This window comes from Periplaneta americana, chromosome 1 (assembly GCF_040183065.1).
Source record: "Periplaneta americana isolate PAMFEO1 chromosome 1, P.americana_PAMFEO1_priV1, whole genome shotgun sequence".
Classification (NCBI taxonomy): domain Eukaryota; kingdom Metazoa; phylum Arthropoda; class Insecta; order Blattodea; family Blattidae; genus Periplaneta; species Periplaneta americana.
Window position 1 is genome coordinate 54,367,209 of NC_091117.1, and position 16,173 is coordinate 54,383,381.

The following is a 16,173-nucleotide window of genomic DNA, read 5'->3' on the forward strand; positions in this document are numbered from 1 at the left end:
TTTCAACATATATTTTTAGTTCACAGTAGAAGTGCACAGTAACTTTCTGAACACTCCGTATTATGATGGATTGATAATATTTTAGCTCTAAAACTCTGATAGCTACAGTGCTTCTAGAAAGAATGTAATTACGTCGAATAATTAAATGGAAATATCATCTATCTATTGTCGAAAATTCTTTGTCAGAACTGCACAAATTAAAACAGCATACAAAGTCTGTCTATACAGTCTGTGATTGAAATTCATAACTATTATGCTTCTACAAAGTATTGGGGTTTCGATCGATTTTTATGAATTACAAAAACACAATAATCCAGAATATTTTAATGCTCTTGTAAAATCATCATGTTTTAGGTCAGGGTGGTGGAGAGTGTTTCATATCAGAAAATCAAGTGAATCCTTTGAACCTGACTCGCCGACCAGGTATGGAAGAGGATATTCCACTAGAAGCATTGACTCTTCCTGCTGGACCTCTTTCATCCATTTTGGAACCTTCAGAATTTTCTTGGGAATCAGATCAGTCTCAGTCACGGCGAAGGAAAAGAGATATTGAAAGGATTGTGAGAACTGAAACGTGTATAGATGAAGATGGAAACAAACATGAGTGTGTTAATATGGTAAGTTGACAAACATTATCTTCTTGTTCGCAGTCACCGCTATTTGTTTCTCTTGAAGCATCATAATATTTCTTGTCACAGGTATCAGCAATGACATTACAACCAGAACAAATACCAACGTTGTCATTGTCTCATTCGTCTTCTTTTCTTCCTCTTTATTCTCCATTCCTTCATCCCCTTTTCTTTTTGCCTCCCCTCCCCCACGCCATATACTGATACGTGCATTTGTGTCCTTTAGAGGTTAGCCAATTTCTGAACCTCTCTTTCGATTTGTTGACGTGATCAATGAGCTGTTTTTTCAAATTTCAGAATTGTCACCAGAAATCAGCAAAGTGCTTGAGGTTTCATTGTGTGGTATACAATTTAAGGAAAAACCATGAGGCTACAATAAGAATACGTGCACGGTAAGAACATATCTTTTCTACAATTTAATTTACAAATAAATAATTCTTGAAATAATATGAATTACAGTGACGTACATTTGATACTTGTTCAGTAGTTCAGAAACATGGGTAGACATGACTTTCTCATGTTTAAAATTGTACAAACTGTATGTTTCAAATTAAAAGGTTACAAAGTACTGTTCATATAAGTAACCCATGGCAAATTTATAGTTTATTACTCGAGACTTTCATGTGTTGTGCTGTAATAATCGTAAATGTAACACTTGTCCACGTGTCTTTTTGCAGATTATGGAATTCTACATTAGTAGAAGACTACCCAAAAGTACATAATGTTCAAATCTTATCTCAGGCAACTTTGCATTTACCACCAGGTTTGATGGTGCATCAGAATACATCAAATGATGTGGCACAGGTAAGTAAATACTTCTAACCAGTGTTTTTCTTCTGGAGGAAAAGGTAGTGGAACTCTGTGTAGAATATAAAGCAGACAGAGAGATTATTACTGTCCAGTGCATGGGAATTCCGTCGTTTTAACCTCCATTTCATCAAACTTTAAGACTTTCATGGTTTAGGCGGAGTTAAAAGAAAAATTAAATTAAAAACGCCATTCCGGCGTGTTCCGTCAGAAAAAGAGCACTGCTTGTAACTAAGTTCATCTTATTATAGATTTATTAATTTGTCCTCGTAGTATAATGGCAGTTGACATTGGACATATACGTCTACATATATGCCTAACTTGGAGTCAGGCCACAAAGGGAAACATTGAAGGAGGAGGGTTCGGTCCGGTACTGTGGATTGAATTCGGCGTAGCTCAGTGGTCAGAGCGCTTGGTACGTAGAACCAAGGACCCGGGTTCGATCCCCAGCGCCGGAGCGAATTTTTCTCCTCAAATATTAATTAAATTCTTCTTACAAATTGCCCGTGTTTAAAATAATTCATTCTTGACTGCTCTTGTTAATGTGGTAGACAGTGAATTGTTCATCACCATGATTACTTATACATTTATTGATGAATTGAATATGATATGATTTTTACTGTTTTTTTTATTATTATTCCTGGTTTTTAGTATGTTTTTTGTTACTTATTAAGAGAAGTGTAATCTAGTAAAATATGGGACACAATTTGCTTATCTCTCTTCTGTAACAATTACATTATCATTATCATACTATCATAACCAATATTATCATTATATTATAGTCAACATTATCATATTCATTACCACTGAGCCACATCACTTGGTACCACACACACGTACATACGTACATACATACATGGTGTTCTGCCAAATGACATGTCTTTCACTGCAAACCCAGCATTCGCCAATCTTTCCTTTTTCTGCTTTCCTCATAGTCTCCGCATGTGGTACAAATATTTTAATGTCATTTATCATTTCTGCCCCCAATTATTCTCCTGTTCACCATTCCTTCCAGTGCATCCATCAGTAGACAGTTCCTTCTCAGCCAGTGACTCAACCAATTCCTTTTTCTCTCCCTTATCAGTTTCAGCAATATTATTCCTTCACCCACTCTTTCCAACACAACTCCATTTCTTATTCTGTCTATTTCACATGCTTCATCCTTCTCCATATCCACATTTCAAATGCTTCTAGTAATTTCTCTTCACTTTGTCGTTATGTCCATGTTTCTGCTCCATACAATGCCACACTTCACACAAAGTACTTTAGTAGTTTCTTCCTTAATTATTTTTCCAGCTTGGTACCATATTTGCTGTTAATGATTTTAACGAAATTTGTTGCAGAAGGGATTATTGAAGAAATATTTATTGAATTTTTACATCTAGGAAATGTTGTTTTAATGCTGTTCACGATTTCATGACAAATTATTGCTGTTTGCAAATCTTTTGCTGGATTTATTATTATTATTATTATTATTATTATTATTATTATTATTATTATTCAGACTCGCGTAATTCGAAGCTCGAATTTTTTATCCTAGTTACTTCGAATTAGAGTTTTTACAATACCTTGTTTTGTCGTATGTGTGTAATTAATTTTATAATTTCACCACAGATAAAGACAGTTGCATATCCTGACCCACTGGATCAACAGGAGCCAGAACCTGTACCAATATGGATAATAATAGTAGCAATAGTGGCAGGACTATTGCTTCTTATTTTAATCACACTTGTATTGTGGAAACTTGGATTCTTCAAAAGAAGACGCCCTGACCCAACTCTTTCAGGAAACTTGGAGAAACATCGGGACGAGAATGGGGACTATTCGTAATAGAAGTCAAATTGTACAGAGTGGAGAAAATAGTCATGCATACTGTCTTGTCATGATGGCAGTGAAGTGTGAGCTTGGAATAATTGTGTTGCTCTGCTTGTCCAATAATAAGATCAAATATAGTAAGAGATTCAGAGTTTGACCACGGGACAGGGCAAAGCAATCATTTGAAACTGTAGAAATATGTTTTCCAGAGACAGTATGTGGCTTCTCATCATTGTAATAAATGGTGAGTCTTTTGAATTTGCCAAAGTTAATTGTGTGATTGATTGATTTATTATGCATATATATGTTATGTCATACATAACTATATGTTCGTTATTTTTATGAATGTCTTTAATAGAAAAAGACACAGTAATATTACTACTAGAATTCATATTAAGAGTGTCGGGGAAACAAAAAATGTCCCATTAAGTATACATCCTGGTGATATTTTTATGTTCTTGAGTGATGAAATCTAAAATTGTCGCTTAAAAAATCTTTCAATTCTATCCTTTCACATTACATGCTTTAAATATATAGGTGACATTTGTTTTTATTTCTCTGTTACAGCTTTAAGTCACTTATAGATTACTTAAGGAATAGTAGAACGTATATTATTCAGAATTACTATTAAATTAGTACTGAGAGAGAGGGAAATATACAGTATATTGTATAAGTAAAGTTCAGTACATTTCTGTAAAGTGTTTAACACATTACCGGTATTTAATATAAGATGGTTGCACTTATAGTTCTTCTTCTATATCTTGTAGTTGTGTGAGAGTTTTTTTTATTTTTAACCTATTCTACAATACTGAGAGGGAACAGATTTACAATCGATCTTTTAATCTGGGGACACACTATCTGAAGAGGATGATGGTATTGATTCCTAAATTTTACTAAAAGCTTTTAACAGAATACATGTATCAGAAATAATGTAATTAGTACTTGTAACAAAATCTATGAGACTAAAAAATTATCGAAAGAGAATTCAGTTTCGATAGTCAGTTCTTACTGGTAATTAAGCTTTCAACATACTAGTCAAGGAGAATTTAAATTAAAATCCATTAGTACTGTTTTTAAAGACTTACAAGGACTACAGTAATTTTACCTGACCAGAGAGGTGCTGAAAGATAACATAGGGCTGTTTGTTTCTCGGTTATCTGACAAGAAGAACTTATTGCAAACCAAGAGATATTGTGTTCTAACGACATAGTTCTTTAGCTTATCCAAGTTATATACAAGGAGTTAGATAGGGATGCCCAGTGTCTCATATTTTATTGGAAGGGATTACAATAAATAATTATATTTTTATAAAATTTTGTTTGCTGATGATCAGGCAATATATTCATAAGAAAGCGACCATTCGGACTCAAACAACCATTCCCACATAAAAAAGAGTGGTAAAGCACAATAAGCCTAAGGCTGAGGTGTTAGCTGTCAACGTCTCCATCATGTATAAAAAAAGAAAGAACGATTGTTACTACAAGGCAACCATTCTGTCCCGGTCATATTTTTTTGCTTAATGTTCTTTTTTTTCTGTTGATTGTGATGATACTGTCTCTGTCACTGCCAAGAATGCCTGGATTTACTTGCTTGACTAACGTGATGTGGTGCAGCAGTCATTACTGAGAACTTCTAAATGACGTAAGATTTTTGATTTAATAAGTATTTTTTGAGTGCAATGAAAACATGGAAAAATGTGTTTTATATTAAGTCTAAGAATGTATATTACTCCATTTATAACAAATGTTGCTCTAGCACTGTTTTTTGTATCATGTTATTTTCTTTCCATCATTGGTGTAAATTTTTCTTATTGAGTCAAAGTATTTAGTTCAGGCTTTATTCTGTCCCTTACAGTATTTTGAAGGTTTTTGTAAAATGTTTGAAAGAAATGAGCCTTACCCATTTTATGTGAAATGTAAATTTTTTTAATTTTGTTGTTGGACAAGCAGCAGATGTAACAATCTTCTGTCTTATAGGATTTTTACGTTGATCGAACATGTTTGTGAAATGTCTTACATATAATAGTTGTGAAATGTCTTGCATATAATAGGCCTACATTACCAGTACATGAAAATTTTCAAATATAAACAGTGTTTTACACTGTTAAAAGATGGTGTGTAGATAAAGAGATACCGTAATCCAAAATCACTTTATTGTAAATTAAATTAATTAAATGATTGCCAAAATTTATAGTACACAGAGATTTGATTTTTATTTTTGTTATACATACCTACTTATGTACTTTTTATAGTAATGTGATACCCTATTGGCATGTTATACAGTCATTAATAGTTTATGTTAAAAGTTATTTATGTTTCATCCCTTTCACAACCGCGAACATTTGCGTCTTTCTAATAAGAAATATTGCTAACCATATCGTCAACCATCACAGAGAATAACAGACTGTTATTCTAAAAATCCTGAGCAGGAGGTTGTTACAGCAATACTCTTCATTTGGACATCATTACTGTTGTGACAGACAAAAATAACATCTCAAAGAGCGTGTGTTTTCATAAGTACGTTGCAAATGTTGTCACAACTGCAACATTTTTTTTAGCGAATTCTAAATTAATGTTGAATGATAAATTAGTATGTATGTATGTTGAAGTGAGATCAGTTGAATAATTTAAAGGCTGAAATGTATGAGGTGAATGATGTTTCATATAGGATTATAGTTTTAAAAACATATGTTCGAGAAGTATGCATGTTGTAACTTGCAGCATGTTCGTGTTGTATTATTAAGGCCATTGAATAGTGTTTATTTTCCCACATTTTTTGTATATTTATCCGATAAAATCATTAAATTTCATTATAGATAATAACATTTACATTTTTCAATATATTATGGTAAACACATGTCGTATACCGGTACTGTAAAAAAAATGATCGGTCATCTTTATTATCCACAAAAGTATAATTTCTTGAATAAATATGTCCTTCAAATCTGTATCATAATTACTTTATATTATAGGCCTACTTCGAATTGCTTTTTAATGATAACACCTTACAATGTTTGTACTAATTTTGAACTTCTGTTATTATTTATTCGATATAGTCCTCTGTTCTGAATTTTTCCAGGTGTTCTGGTTGGTACTGCTGTAACTTAAACATTATTTTATTTCCGAACATCATCACTATCTTCTTCTTCTTATCCAATGTGCACTCTTGACATTTCTGTCATTTGGCGCTTATCTGCTAAGTAAATCAGGTGTTGATATTGTCTCTCTGACTTCTGTATGTTTTGAACATGAGAGCAGGTACCCAGCATTCATCTGGTTGTTGTCACAGAACAAAATACTGGCTGCTAGGAAGCATGCCAATGCAGTATAAATGGGACGCGGGTTAGCTGTTTAGTCGTAGTTCTAAATACAGCAACACTAGTTTGCCACTATAGATTAAATGGAATAAGTTTCATTACTATTCCCTCCCAGCTCTTTCCAGCGGTTGCAGCTAGATATCGAATTTTTTGCCCAGAGATTGGTGGTATTATCGATACATGCTTTGACTGATATCATGCAGTTAGTTGGGTGAGGTTTGTGCCTAGTTTAGCGAGATAGTCAGCTTTCTCATTTCCAGGAGTATCATCATAAATCTTTGTAGTCGCTGCGCTCATCTTTCTTATTCATAGAAGCGAGCTGGTGACAGCATGTAATAGTTGTTTGGCGATAGTTATCATTATTATTTGAGAGTCCAAGGATAGTGATCTGTGACATCGATAAGGCAGACAACATTTGGAGATGTTGGTTCTTGTCGAAATCTCAATGCTTCTTGCATCACTGTCGTTATCTCACCATCATAATTGCTTAATGGTGTGCTCACAGCACAGAAGCCTTCGAAGTGTTTGCTGTAGTATCTGGCTCTAGTCTTGCCTGTAGCTTGTTTACATGTGTCCACTGTGGTTCAGGATAGCAGCTATGGATCATCCTCATTCGCACATTATAGGCAAAACCTCATTATTTCATGTAGGGGGTATCACGAGTAGACGACCAGTATCACCCCTTTATTTCCGAACGTGACATACAATTTATGTTTCATACTTTTCAGACATAATTTCTTTTGTGATATGTGTACATTTATTTAGTCTGGTTAATATCATTTTCCCTTGTGCTTAAAAAAGAAAGGGGTTGGACTAACTCACTCTTGAAATTAAGTGTGTTTAAAAACAAAAAGGTTCTGTACTTGAAAAAAAATGCAGGCCTGACTTAAGATGTTATTTTAAAAATATATATATTTTATATAAATAGCAGACTGTTTTAATTGTTTAATATACAAAGAACATGCTGTATGTAAACATACTATTAGTAACTTGTGGAGGCATTGTTAATATGCTGCCCCTGATAAACTGCCTAATGTGTGTGTGTATGTATGTGTGTATATGCTTGAGAAGTATGCATGTGTCAAGAATCATTATGAAATTCATAAGTTATAGCAACGGAATTTTAATTTTTATACATGAGAATATAGTTCCTTGGTTGCTGCCAGTGTACATATACATAATAGGTCTATATATTTCGAGTGAATTTCTTAATTTTGGTATATCATGATTTTCAAGCATTACTTACTTTAAACTGAATGGTATTCAAGTCAGATATTTTCCACATTTTATTGTTTTCAGTGATGAAAGTTCCTTGCTACATACAGAATTGTACAAACTCATCTCTAAAAAGAGCACTTTCTATGAATGTGACTTAGAGTCCAGTTATCAAGTAGGTTTATTAGTGTCAGTGCATTAATTTGCGTAAGTTAATAGAATATTCAGTATCATCTTATCATTAGAGGTAATGGATTCTACCTTAAATCTGCTTCCATTTCAAAAGTGTAATTTTTATGCTGCCTGACGGACAAAGGTATAATGGGAGAACTCTAGCAAGTCGGAATATTTTCGAAATATTATTTAAAACATTACAGTGGCATGGCGTGGGAATTTCCTGTGTGTTGCCGGCTCGAAAATGATACCACAGTCAAGGAGAGAATGAATTTCTTTAGAGCATTCTACTAACGTTTTACGAAAAAATAAATATATATCTTCCTTCCAAAAACAATATGCAGTGTATAAAATTATACGAAGAATAATAGAATTATAGGAATAGTAATAATAAATTTGCAAAAAATTTCCTGAAAGTACTGTATTTGAAGATCCATCAGAAGTTGTGTTGCACCTACTTGTACTTCAATTCAATTTGTCGATAACTGTGACTTATTGGACATGTCTGTCGATTCATCCATGATCACAGCAATAGAACTTGTTTCACTAATTTCTTTTTTAATTTCATTAATTAAAACGCGAAAAACATTCAGTTAAGTCACTCTGAATGTCATTTGATGTCCCAGAAAATACAGTAACAGTCTAAAGGTTGTGGTCTAAATTATTGTCATTAGTTTGAGCAAGTAGGTGTAAAAGTTTCACATAATTGCCCTTGTTGACAGAGCTATCAGACTCATCCCTACCCCTAAAGAGAAGTTCTTGCTGGGTCAAGTAACACACTGCATTTATTAAACGAGACATTATATATCTATTTATTTTCACAACTTCATTGTATTTTTCTGTTGGTTTTTAAATGCCTCGCTTAATGACAAGTCTATTCTCGTTTTGCCAAAACGTGCTAGAAAAACAACGGATGCAACGTGATTTTTAGAATTTTCATGATGTGCGCGTAGCATACACAAACTATCCATATTCTTGATACCATCTTTGGTCTAGGCGTTCGCCCCCCCCCCCCCCCAACTTGAAAAAAGTAAACACGGCCAGCAAAAGAGTCGTGATAATTTTGCACTAACGCACAGCTACAGTGATTCTGTATACCATGATACATTAAAATGTCTTTCGAAACCTTCACGTTTTGTTACTTATTGTTCACATTGTTGAACAAATTGTAATTTTGCTAACAAGTAATATAAAGAAAACCTCCATGTGATTTAATTTTCAAATCTTTTAATTCAGGAGTTGGTCTGCCATTCAAAACAATCTTTTTCTCACTGATTGTACGTGATTCTAAAGAACGATTTTAAGCTCTCTATAACACAGTCACAATCGTAGAAGAATACTTCACCAGTAAATTTAGAAGCTATACTTGAGGAGTGGAGGGGAAGGAAGAATAACACACGTTTGCCTTTATAGCTAATCGGCAAATAATTGCATTACAGTCACGCCATGCACTGAAGGTCATTGACTCCCAGTCTTGGCGAGTTTGTTATTGAAGCGCTGCAGGCAACATGTGGTGTAAATCGGAAACACTGAAGTGTTGTGTATGTATCAGTTCAATTCTTCGGCGCTAGATGGCAACCATATCTTTTCTGACATGTATTGTGTTATGGGAAACTGGTGGATTTAAATTGTTGATAGAAAATACAAATTAAGAAATTGTATAGTAAGGAATATACTTAATTTCTATTTTTTTTATATTGCTGGCAGCAACACCGGCAACATAGACGCCATGCCCCTGTAACATTAATTGTTGTTATAAAGTATTCATCACATTTTTTCAAGTGTATGTTTTGTTACATCTTATACATCCTTCTTAGTCTATTAACAAAGATGAATTTGATATTTATGTGCCTTACATTTTCGCAGATTCAAGATAAGTTTGAGAAGTGATGAAAAAATGACGTGTTGTCTCTCATCTTTTATGTGATATATGATTTTCAATTGTCTCTTCATCCAGCCAGTGTTTTTCATAAAGTGTATCACGTAAGTGTATGTAAAACTGGCACTAATCAAAGAGTGAACTTAATGTACTTTCTTTTTCATTTTGTTATCTTATTGTTCTGCATACTATTGTGATGGCTTTTCTGTCAACCTGGCTGTGATTCATGGCAGCTATAGGTTACGTAAAAAATCTTGTTTTAAGAGCACAAAATATGTTAAAAAAAGTGAAGTACGGAATTGTGAAATATGTATTGAAGTTAATGAGGACAATATAATAATGACACAATATACAACGTGGTGTCATGAAGGAAATTGAAACAAGTTATTTTAAAGCATTATAAGAAAATTGGAGAAACAATAAGAGAAGGTAAACATATTTGCCTAAACACAAACATACAATATTTAAGATCTTTTAAGTAAGCAATGTTTGATTTTACTGTGTTTATATTAATGTAAACATGTGTAAGTGTTTATTCACCAGTGTAAATGATTTTAATATAATTGCTATAAATATCGTTAAGTGCAAGAATTTGGTCGATAACAGCAGCACACAGAGTCTTTATTTGTTTTCACTTTGTAATGTACCAGTACTTACTAATTTCCAGAAAAAAATGTCAGTTTTGTACTATGCAGAATGATTATATGTGATGTGTTTATCACAGTGTCAGTTATTTTGAGTTTCAGTAATTTGAAGTTTCCTAGATCTTTGTTTACTGCAGATTAATTTCTAATTTGATGACTTATAGCTGCGTTTGTTTGTGTGTGAATAAAACACTCAAGTACTGGGAGTGATGATAATGATATAATAATAATAATAAAGCTGCAATTCCTAAATTAAATTCACATCAATTAATAAAATATTTTTCCTATGAAAACAAAAGAAAATGATTCAGCTGACATTTGAATACAGGAAACAAAATTCATTTATGAAATACGAGCCACACTCATGACTTTGTTTTCAGAATTTGGAGGAATTTTAAATTACTTCTTCGTAAAAGAATATTTACATTTGACACTTGAAGAAACTGTATGAGGAGAAAAAGTGTCTTACTTTACATCATGATTATTGCAGTGCTCTTGTTAATGAAACCTTTTGTAGTTGCTAGTAAGTAGTCAGTCAGAATAAAGGCTTATTTTTTGAGTTTTCAGTTTTAAGACAGTGTAACAAGATAAGTCTTTCTGTGCTTCTGTGTATAATACATAGCAGAAGCAGGGGACGTATTCAATAATAAAGAGTATCAGTGAATTTCAACTTAATTTATAACATATTATGCTCTATATTTTCAACTACATTCATAACTGTGTGTTGAGAAAAAGATTATGAATGTTTGTGTAACAGAATCGTACAAAGATACCTCGTGTACTTTCTCTTAAATCTCAAAATATTTCTTTTTTGGATAATGTTTACTTCCAAGTAAATGTAGATAATTGAGATGTTCCCTGGAATAATAACTTAACGTATGTTGCGTCGTTCTTCCGTTTCCAGCATATATTGAATCCTCCTGACATAATACATATATATTTTTTTATTTTTTACAATCAGGTGGCATTTCCGTATGTATTAATCATGCAGAGAGCATTAGCAAATACATAAACAGAGAATATTCATGAAAGAAATAGAATACATATGCAGAATACTAATGCTAAGGTACACATAGAATTGTATACATACATAATGAAAGAATTAAAAGTTAGCTATAGATTACAAAGGACATTAACAAAATAAAAAAAAAAAAATAAGCTAAAGAAATCAAACACACAAAAAACGCCCATAGCAAATAATTCCCTCCAGCAGCACCCTCTAGAAACATTTAGATTTCGTTCTGTGCAATGCTATTATATGAGATTCAAAATGTTTGATGCTTTGTATCTAAAATTCAAGATTTTGCAGTTAAGTTCTTCTTTCAGAGGAATGGCCCTTATAAGTTTGTAATCCACATTGTTCATGAATACAGTAATTTTTGTATTTCAGTTGTCATGTGTATGATTAATTTCTGTATAATTTGAATATTTAAATTAATGTTTCATATAAGTGAAATATTTCACAGATTTACGAAATGTGGGATGTGTTTACAATTGATGTAATTGATTAAACAGTTGTAGGCCTGCGTACTACTCTCTTAATAATAATTCATACACTTACGTGTTAATCATTGTACCTTGAGCAAAGAACACATCTCAGTTCCCGTTGACAATATTTCAAACAGAAAATAAGCCTATTATCTTGTTACATTGTTTTGAAACGGTTATTTTTTAAACATTACTTGTTCATATCTAGAAAGTGTGATAGAACCTTTAGATCTTCATCACAAGTTAGCAAATAGTTTTATTTGTACAGTCATATCAGCTTCAGAATGTCATTCTATTACTCCAAATCCATTTTTGTAAAAATGTGTGACTGGTGAGAGTGTAAAAATGTGATATTTGATAACCACTGGAACTGAATCTCATTTGAGTTGAAGTCTAAGGACTGTATGTCCTCTACAAGTCATATTTTCTATTATAGTAATAATGTAGATAGCCAGTTAGCTCTAAGTGCCTGTGTGGCTGTGTGTATGTGAGAGTGTTTCCTAAAACGTGCTGCCAACAATCTGCACAAAGTTAATGCAGGATCTAAAGGAACTGTATTTTGTCAAATGTTAATTATTATATACATGTGATTATAACAGGTAATTTTATTTTATATGTCTCGTTTTAAATAAAAGAGTAAGTCGAATCTCAAACTCTGAGGTAATCTTTGATTCTTATCACCATCATAACCTTTTCCCTTAGGCAACATAGTCATGGTCCCTGTTCTCTCTTTTTAAATTAGGATATTGCGTTATATTAAGGTTGCTTTCCTTCCAACTTTCGGTGGGATTGTCCCAGAATTTGAAACACTATTCTGGATCCCGGGCAAAATGTGAGTGAGAATGGTGAAGTTCCTCTCGTTACCCTCCACTAAAATCATTTCAGTGTCCTCCTCTTCTAGAAACTACAATATTTTATGTTAACTCTATAGGCTTCATTCATGCATAGTTCTCTGCCCAAGGGCAGGTCCTTCACTGCAAAGCCAGCATTCTCAAGTCTCTCCTCTTTTCAGTCCTTCTCTTCGTCTCCACATACGACCCATATGACTGGGTGAAGTAAGAATAATGCTCGAACTGATCAGGAAGAGAAAAAGAAATTGGCTAAGAAGAAACTGCCTACTGAAGAATGCACTGGAATGGAGAATGGGAGAAAAGTTAGGGGCAGAAGATATCAGATGATAGACAACATTAAGATATATGGAGACGAAGGGGGAAGATTGGAGAATGCTGGGTTTGCAGTTTAGGACCTGCCCAAGGGCAGAAAACTATAAATAAATGAAACCCGAAATACTCTGTATAATTCTGATCCCTTTTCCGTAGGGAAGTTCTGCGTAATTTTATTTGAACCGTCAATGTATAAGAGTTTATAATTTTGTCTATATGTAACATAAAGAGATCAGGTTCTCACCTTCTAGTTTTAATTTGTTTTTGACGGAGCTGTATCAACTCGATGTTATCTAGTGTCTGTGGAATTTGTAGTAACAAAATTAGTATTTGGTAAGAAGAGTCTAATCATTCGCCACAGTATTATTTGATGTTTGCTTTAAAATGGAATAAGTGAGGAAAATCCTAACTAGATGATATGCTCAAGCGAGTTTCGAATCCGAAACCTCAGAAAAGAAGTCCCTCTCGTTACCCTCCACTAAAAACAATTTCAGTGGCCTCATCTAGAAACTACAGTATTTTAGATGGTCTGTTACATAATCTTATAGTTAGTGTACAGTTACTAAGAATTAAATTTTAAAAATTGTGATGGGATATATATTTCGTAATGGAATTATAGCCTATATATGAATACTATCCTCTGATTGAGCTCTGGTTGATATGTACGTCTATGATCAGTCAGTACATCTCACTTGACGGTATGTGTCAGGGAAGAATAATTGTTTGTATGCATCTGAAGTCTGACTAGTGTAATATGTAGCTAGTCGGCGATGTATGCAATGGAGGGGGAAAGGAACTGATCACTCTATCCCATTATCTCCTGGCCTAGTTGCCTCATAAGTGGTGCCTTCTTAGTATCACTTGTGAGGTTCAGACCTGTCCTCGGACATTTGACTAAACAACAATATGAATACTCCAGTATCAAAACTGATCATCTACATTTTTAGAGAAAATGTGTTAGCTCTTGTGTCTACCTTATTAGAAATATGTGCGCATTGTGTGAAATTATTTAAAGCATAACTTATCATCTCTCTCCATTAAATTGATATTGAAATTTAGTTCCTGTTACAAAACTGTTCATTTACACTGGAGTTCGGGTTTCAAAATTTATCATTTGCATTAAAATATCCATATATGGAAGCAAAACTTTTCCTCAACAGTGGATATACATGAGTATATTTGAAGTTTACAAGCAAGTTACCAAAGCAAATGGTATTCTAATATACCATTGAATAATTGCCATAAGATACGTAAGATGGAAGATGGTTTCTTCTGGTGTCCGACAAGGATGCCAGTCCCCCCTTCTATTTAACATATACAGTATATGAATGCCATGCTACGTGAATTTAGGAAAACGAGGCATGGTCACATACCAATAAACCGCAATTTAAATTTGGACGTATTGTTATTTGCAGATGATTTAGCTTGCTAGCCTGTTCAGAGGACTATTTACAAAGGTCCATATACAATTTGAAACTCATAGTAGATAAATACTCTATGGAAATTTCTACCGACAAAACTAAAATTATGGCTTTTTGTGACAAAGAGCCCGTTCCTAGCAAGATTTATATTAATGGAAGTATTTTGGAAAGAGTTAAAGAATTTAAATATCTTGGCTACAAATTATCTTCCATAGCAAATTTAGACACTCACGACAAAATTTTACAGTATAATAAATCAATGGGTATGATAAATAGAATCATGAAACCATCTCTAGTTCAGCGACATTTCCGCACTTTGCTGTATAAAACCTTAGCACGACCAGTCCTGCACTATGGAAGTGAAGCATGGACTCTAAGGAAATGTGATGCAAGTAGAATTACTGCTAGTGAAATGAGAGTCATGTGCTGAACAGTTGGCTATACTAAATGGGATCATAAAAGAAATGAAGACATCTTAAAGAAACTTGAAATGAACTCTATATTAGCAGACATGGCCCAGAACCAGACTGTTCCAAGTCCATTTTACTATTTTTTTTTTCAAGAGAGCTATTTTAAGCTCCTGACATTCAAAGCTTCATGAAACAATTTGGAATAGTTTCATAACAACCTTATGGAGAGGAATATTTACAATTTTGTTCGATTCATATATGCAAACAAGAACTGGAACACAATGAAACACAGATTTCTTTCTTATAAAAAGTTGGACTTAGAACAGTCTGGTTCTCAGCCATCTATATGTCACTATCAAGATAACTGGCATGAGCATGTGACACGTATGTCTAGGACTAGAATCCCTCGTGCAATCCTGCATTGCCAACCTAGAGGCAGGAGATCAACTGGACGTCCAATGAAGAGATGGGCTGAAAACTTTTGTGGACCATAACAGTCCTTTTGGGATTATAACCTGTATGGCTGATGATGATGATATGTAATGAAGCCACAAAAGCTTTTTACATTTCAAATTTGCAGAAGTAAAATGTTCAAAATTAAAATATTGTAGGGAAAAGTATTCATAAGAAAGCATTTCTGATATCAAGTCTAATCCAATTTTTTTACGATGTGAACTTAATGGCAATAAAATTAAGGGTGTGAAATGTGACTGGTAAAACATTATGGCAACAACTGGCAACAGATGTATATTCTCTTCTTCTACAAGGACACTTCGGATGGAAGAGTTCAAGATGGTCCTTTAATAGACGATAATAATGATTATGATGATAATGGCGACCATAATAATGATGAGAAAGAGAGAAGGAGGGATATTTCCCAATAATATTGTTATTAGTTTTAATTTTGAACTTTGTTTTAAGAAATCGTATTTATTTATTCTTTTTTTTTTTTCAAATAAAATGGATTTTTATAACTGTTTAAAAATATTTAATCATGAAACTTGTACTTCATATTGTAAAAAATAATACGCAAAATGAATTGTGTTTCAATGTGTGACTGTCTTTGTGCAACTCGAGAAATAATAAAATATGTAGAAGAAAAACATTCATAAAATTTAAATGCACTGACGTGTTAATTAAGTTACAGTTTGGTATACACGGTTCCTTAAGATGGGACTCGAACCATACAGAAGGATAAATAATAATTATGGC

The 16,173-nt window shown here is 33.2% G+C and overlaps 1 protein-coding gene across 3 annotated transcripts in view; it reads left to right on the plus strand.

The window, feature by feature from the left end:
• The window catches only part of mew (multiple edematous wings), a 312,635-nt gene extending 300,015 nt beyond the window's left edge, over positions 1–12,620 (plus strand). For all 3 annotated transcript variants that reach the window (XM_069820246.1, XM_069820255.1, XM_069820264.1), the window contains 4 exons: positions 355–617; positions 927–1,021; positions 1,307–1,433; positions 3,051–12,620. In XM_069820246.1, the coding sequence (XP_069676347.1) occupies positions 355–617; positions 927–1,021; positions 1,307–1,433; positions 3,051–3,266 (701 nt within the window). In that variant the 3' untranslated portion in view covers positions 3,267–12,620. The remainder of the gene's footprint in view (positions 1–354; positions 618–926; positions 1,022–1,306; positions 1,434–3,050) is intronic.
• The last annotated feature ends 3,553 nt before the right edge of the window (positions 12,621–16,173 follow it).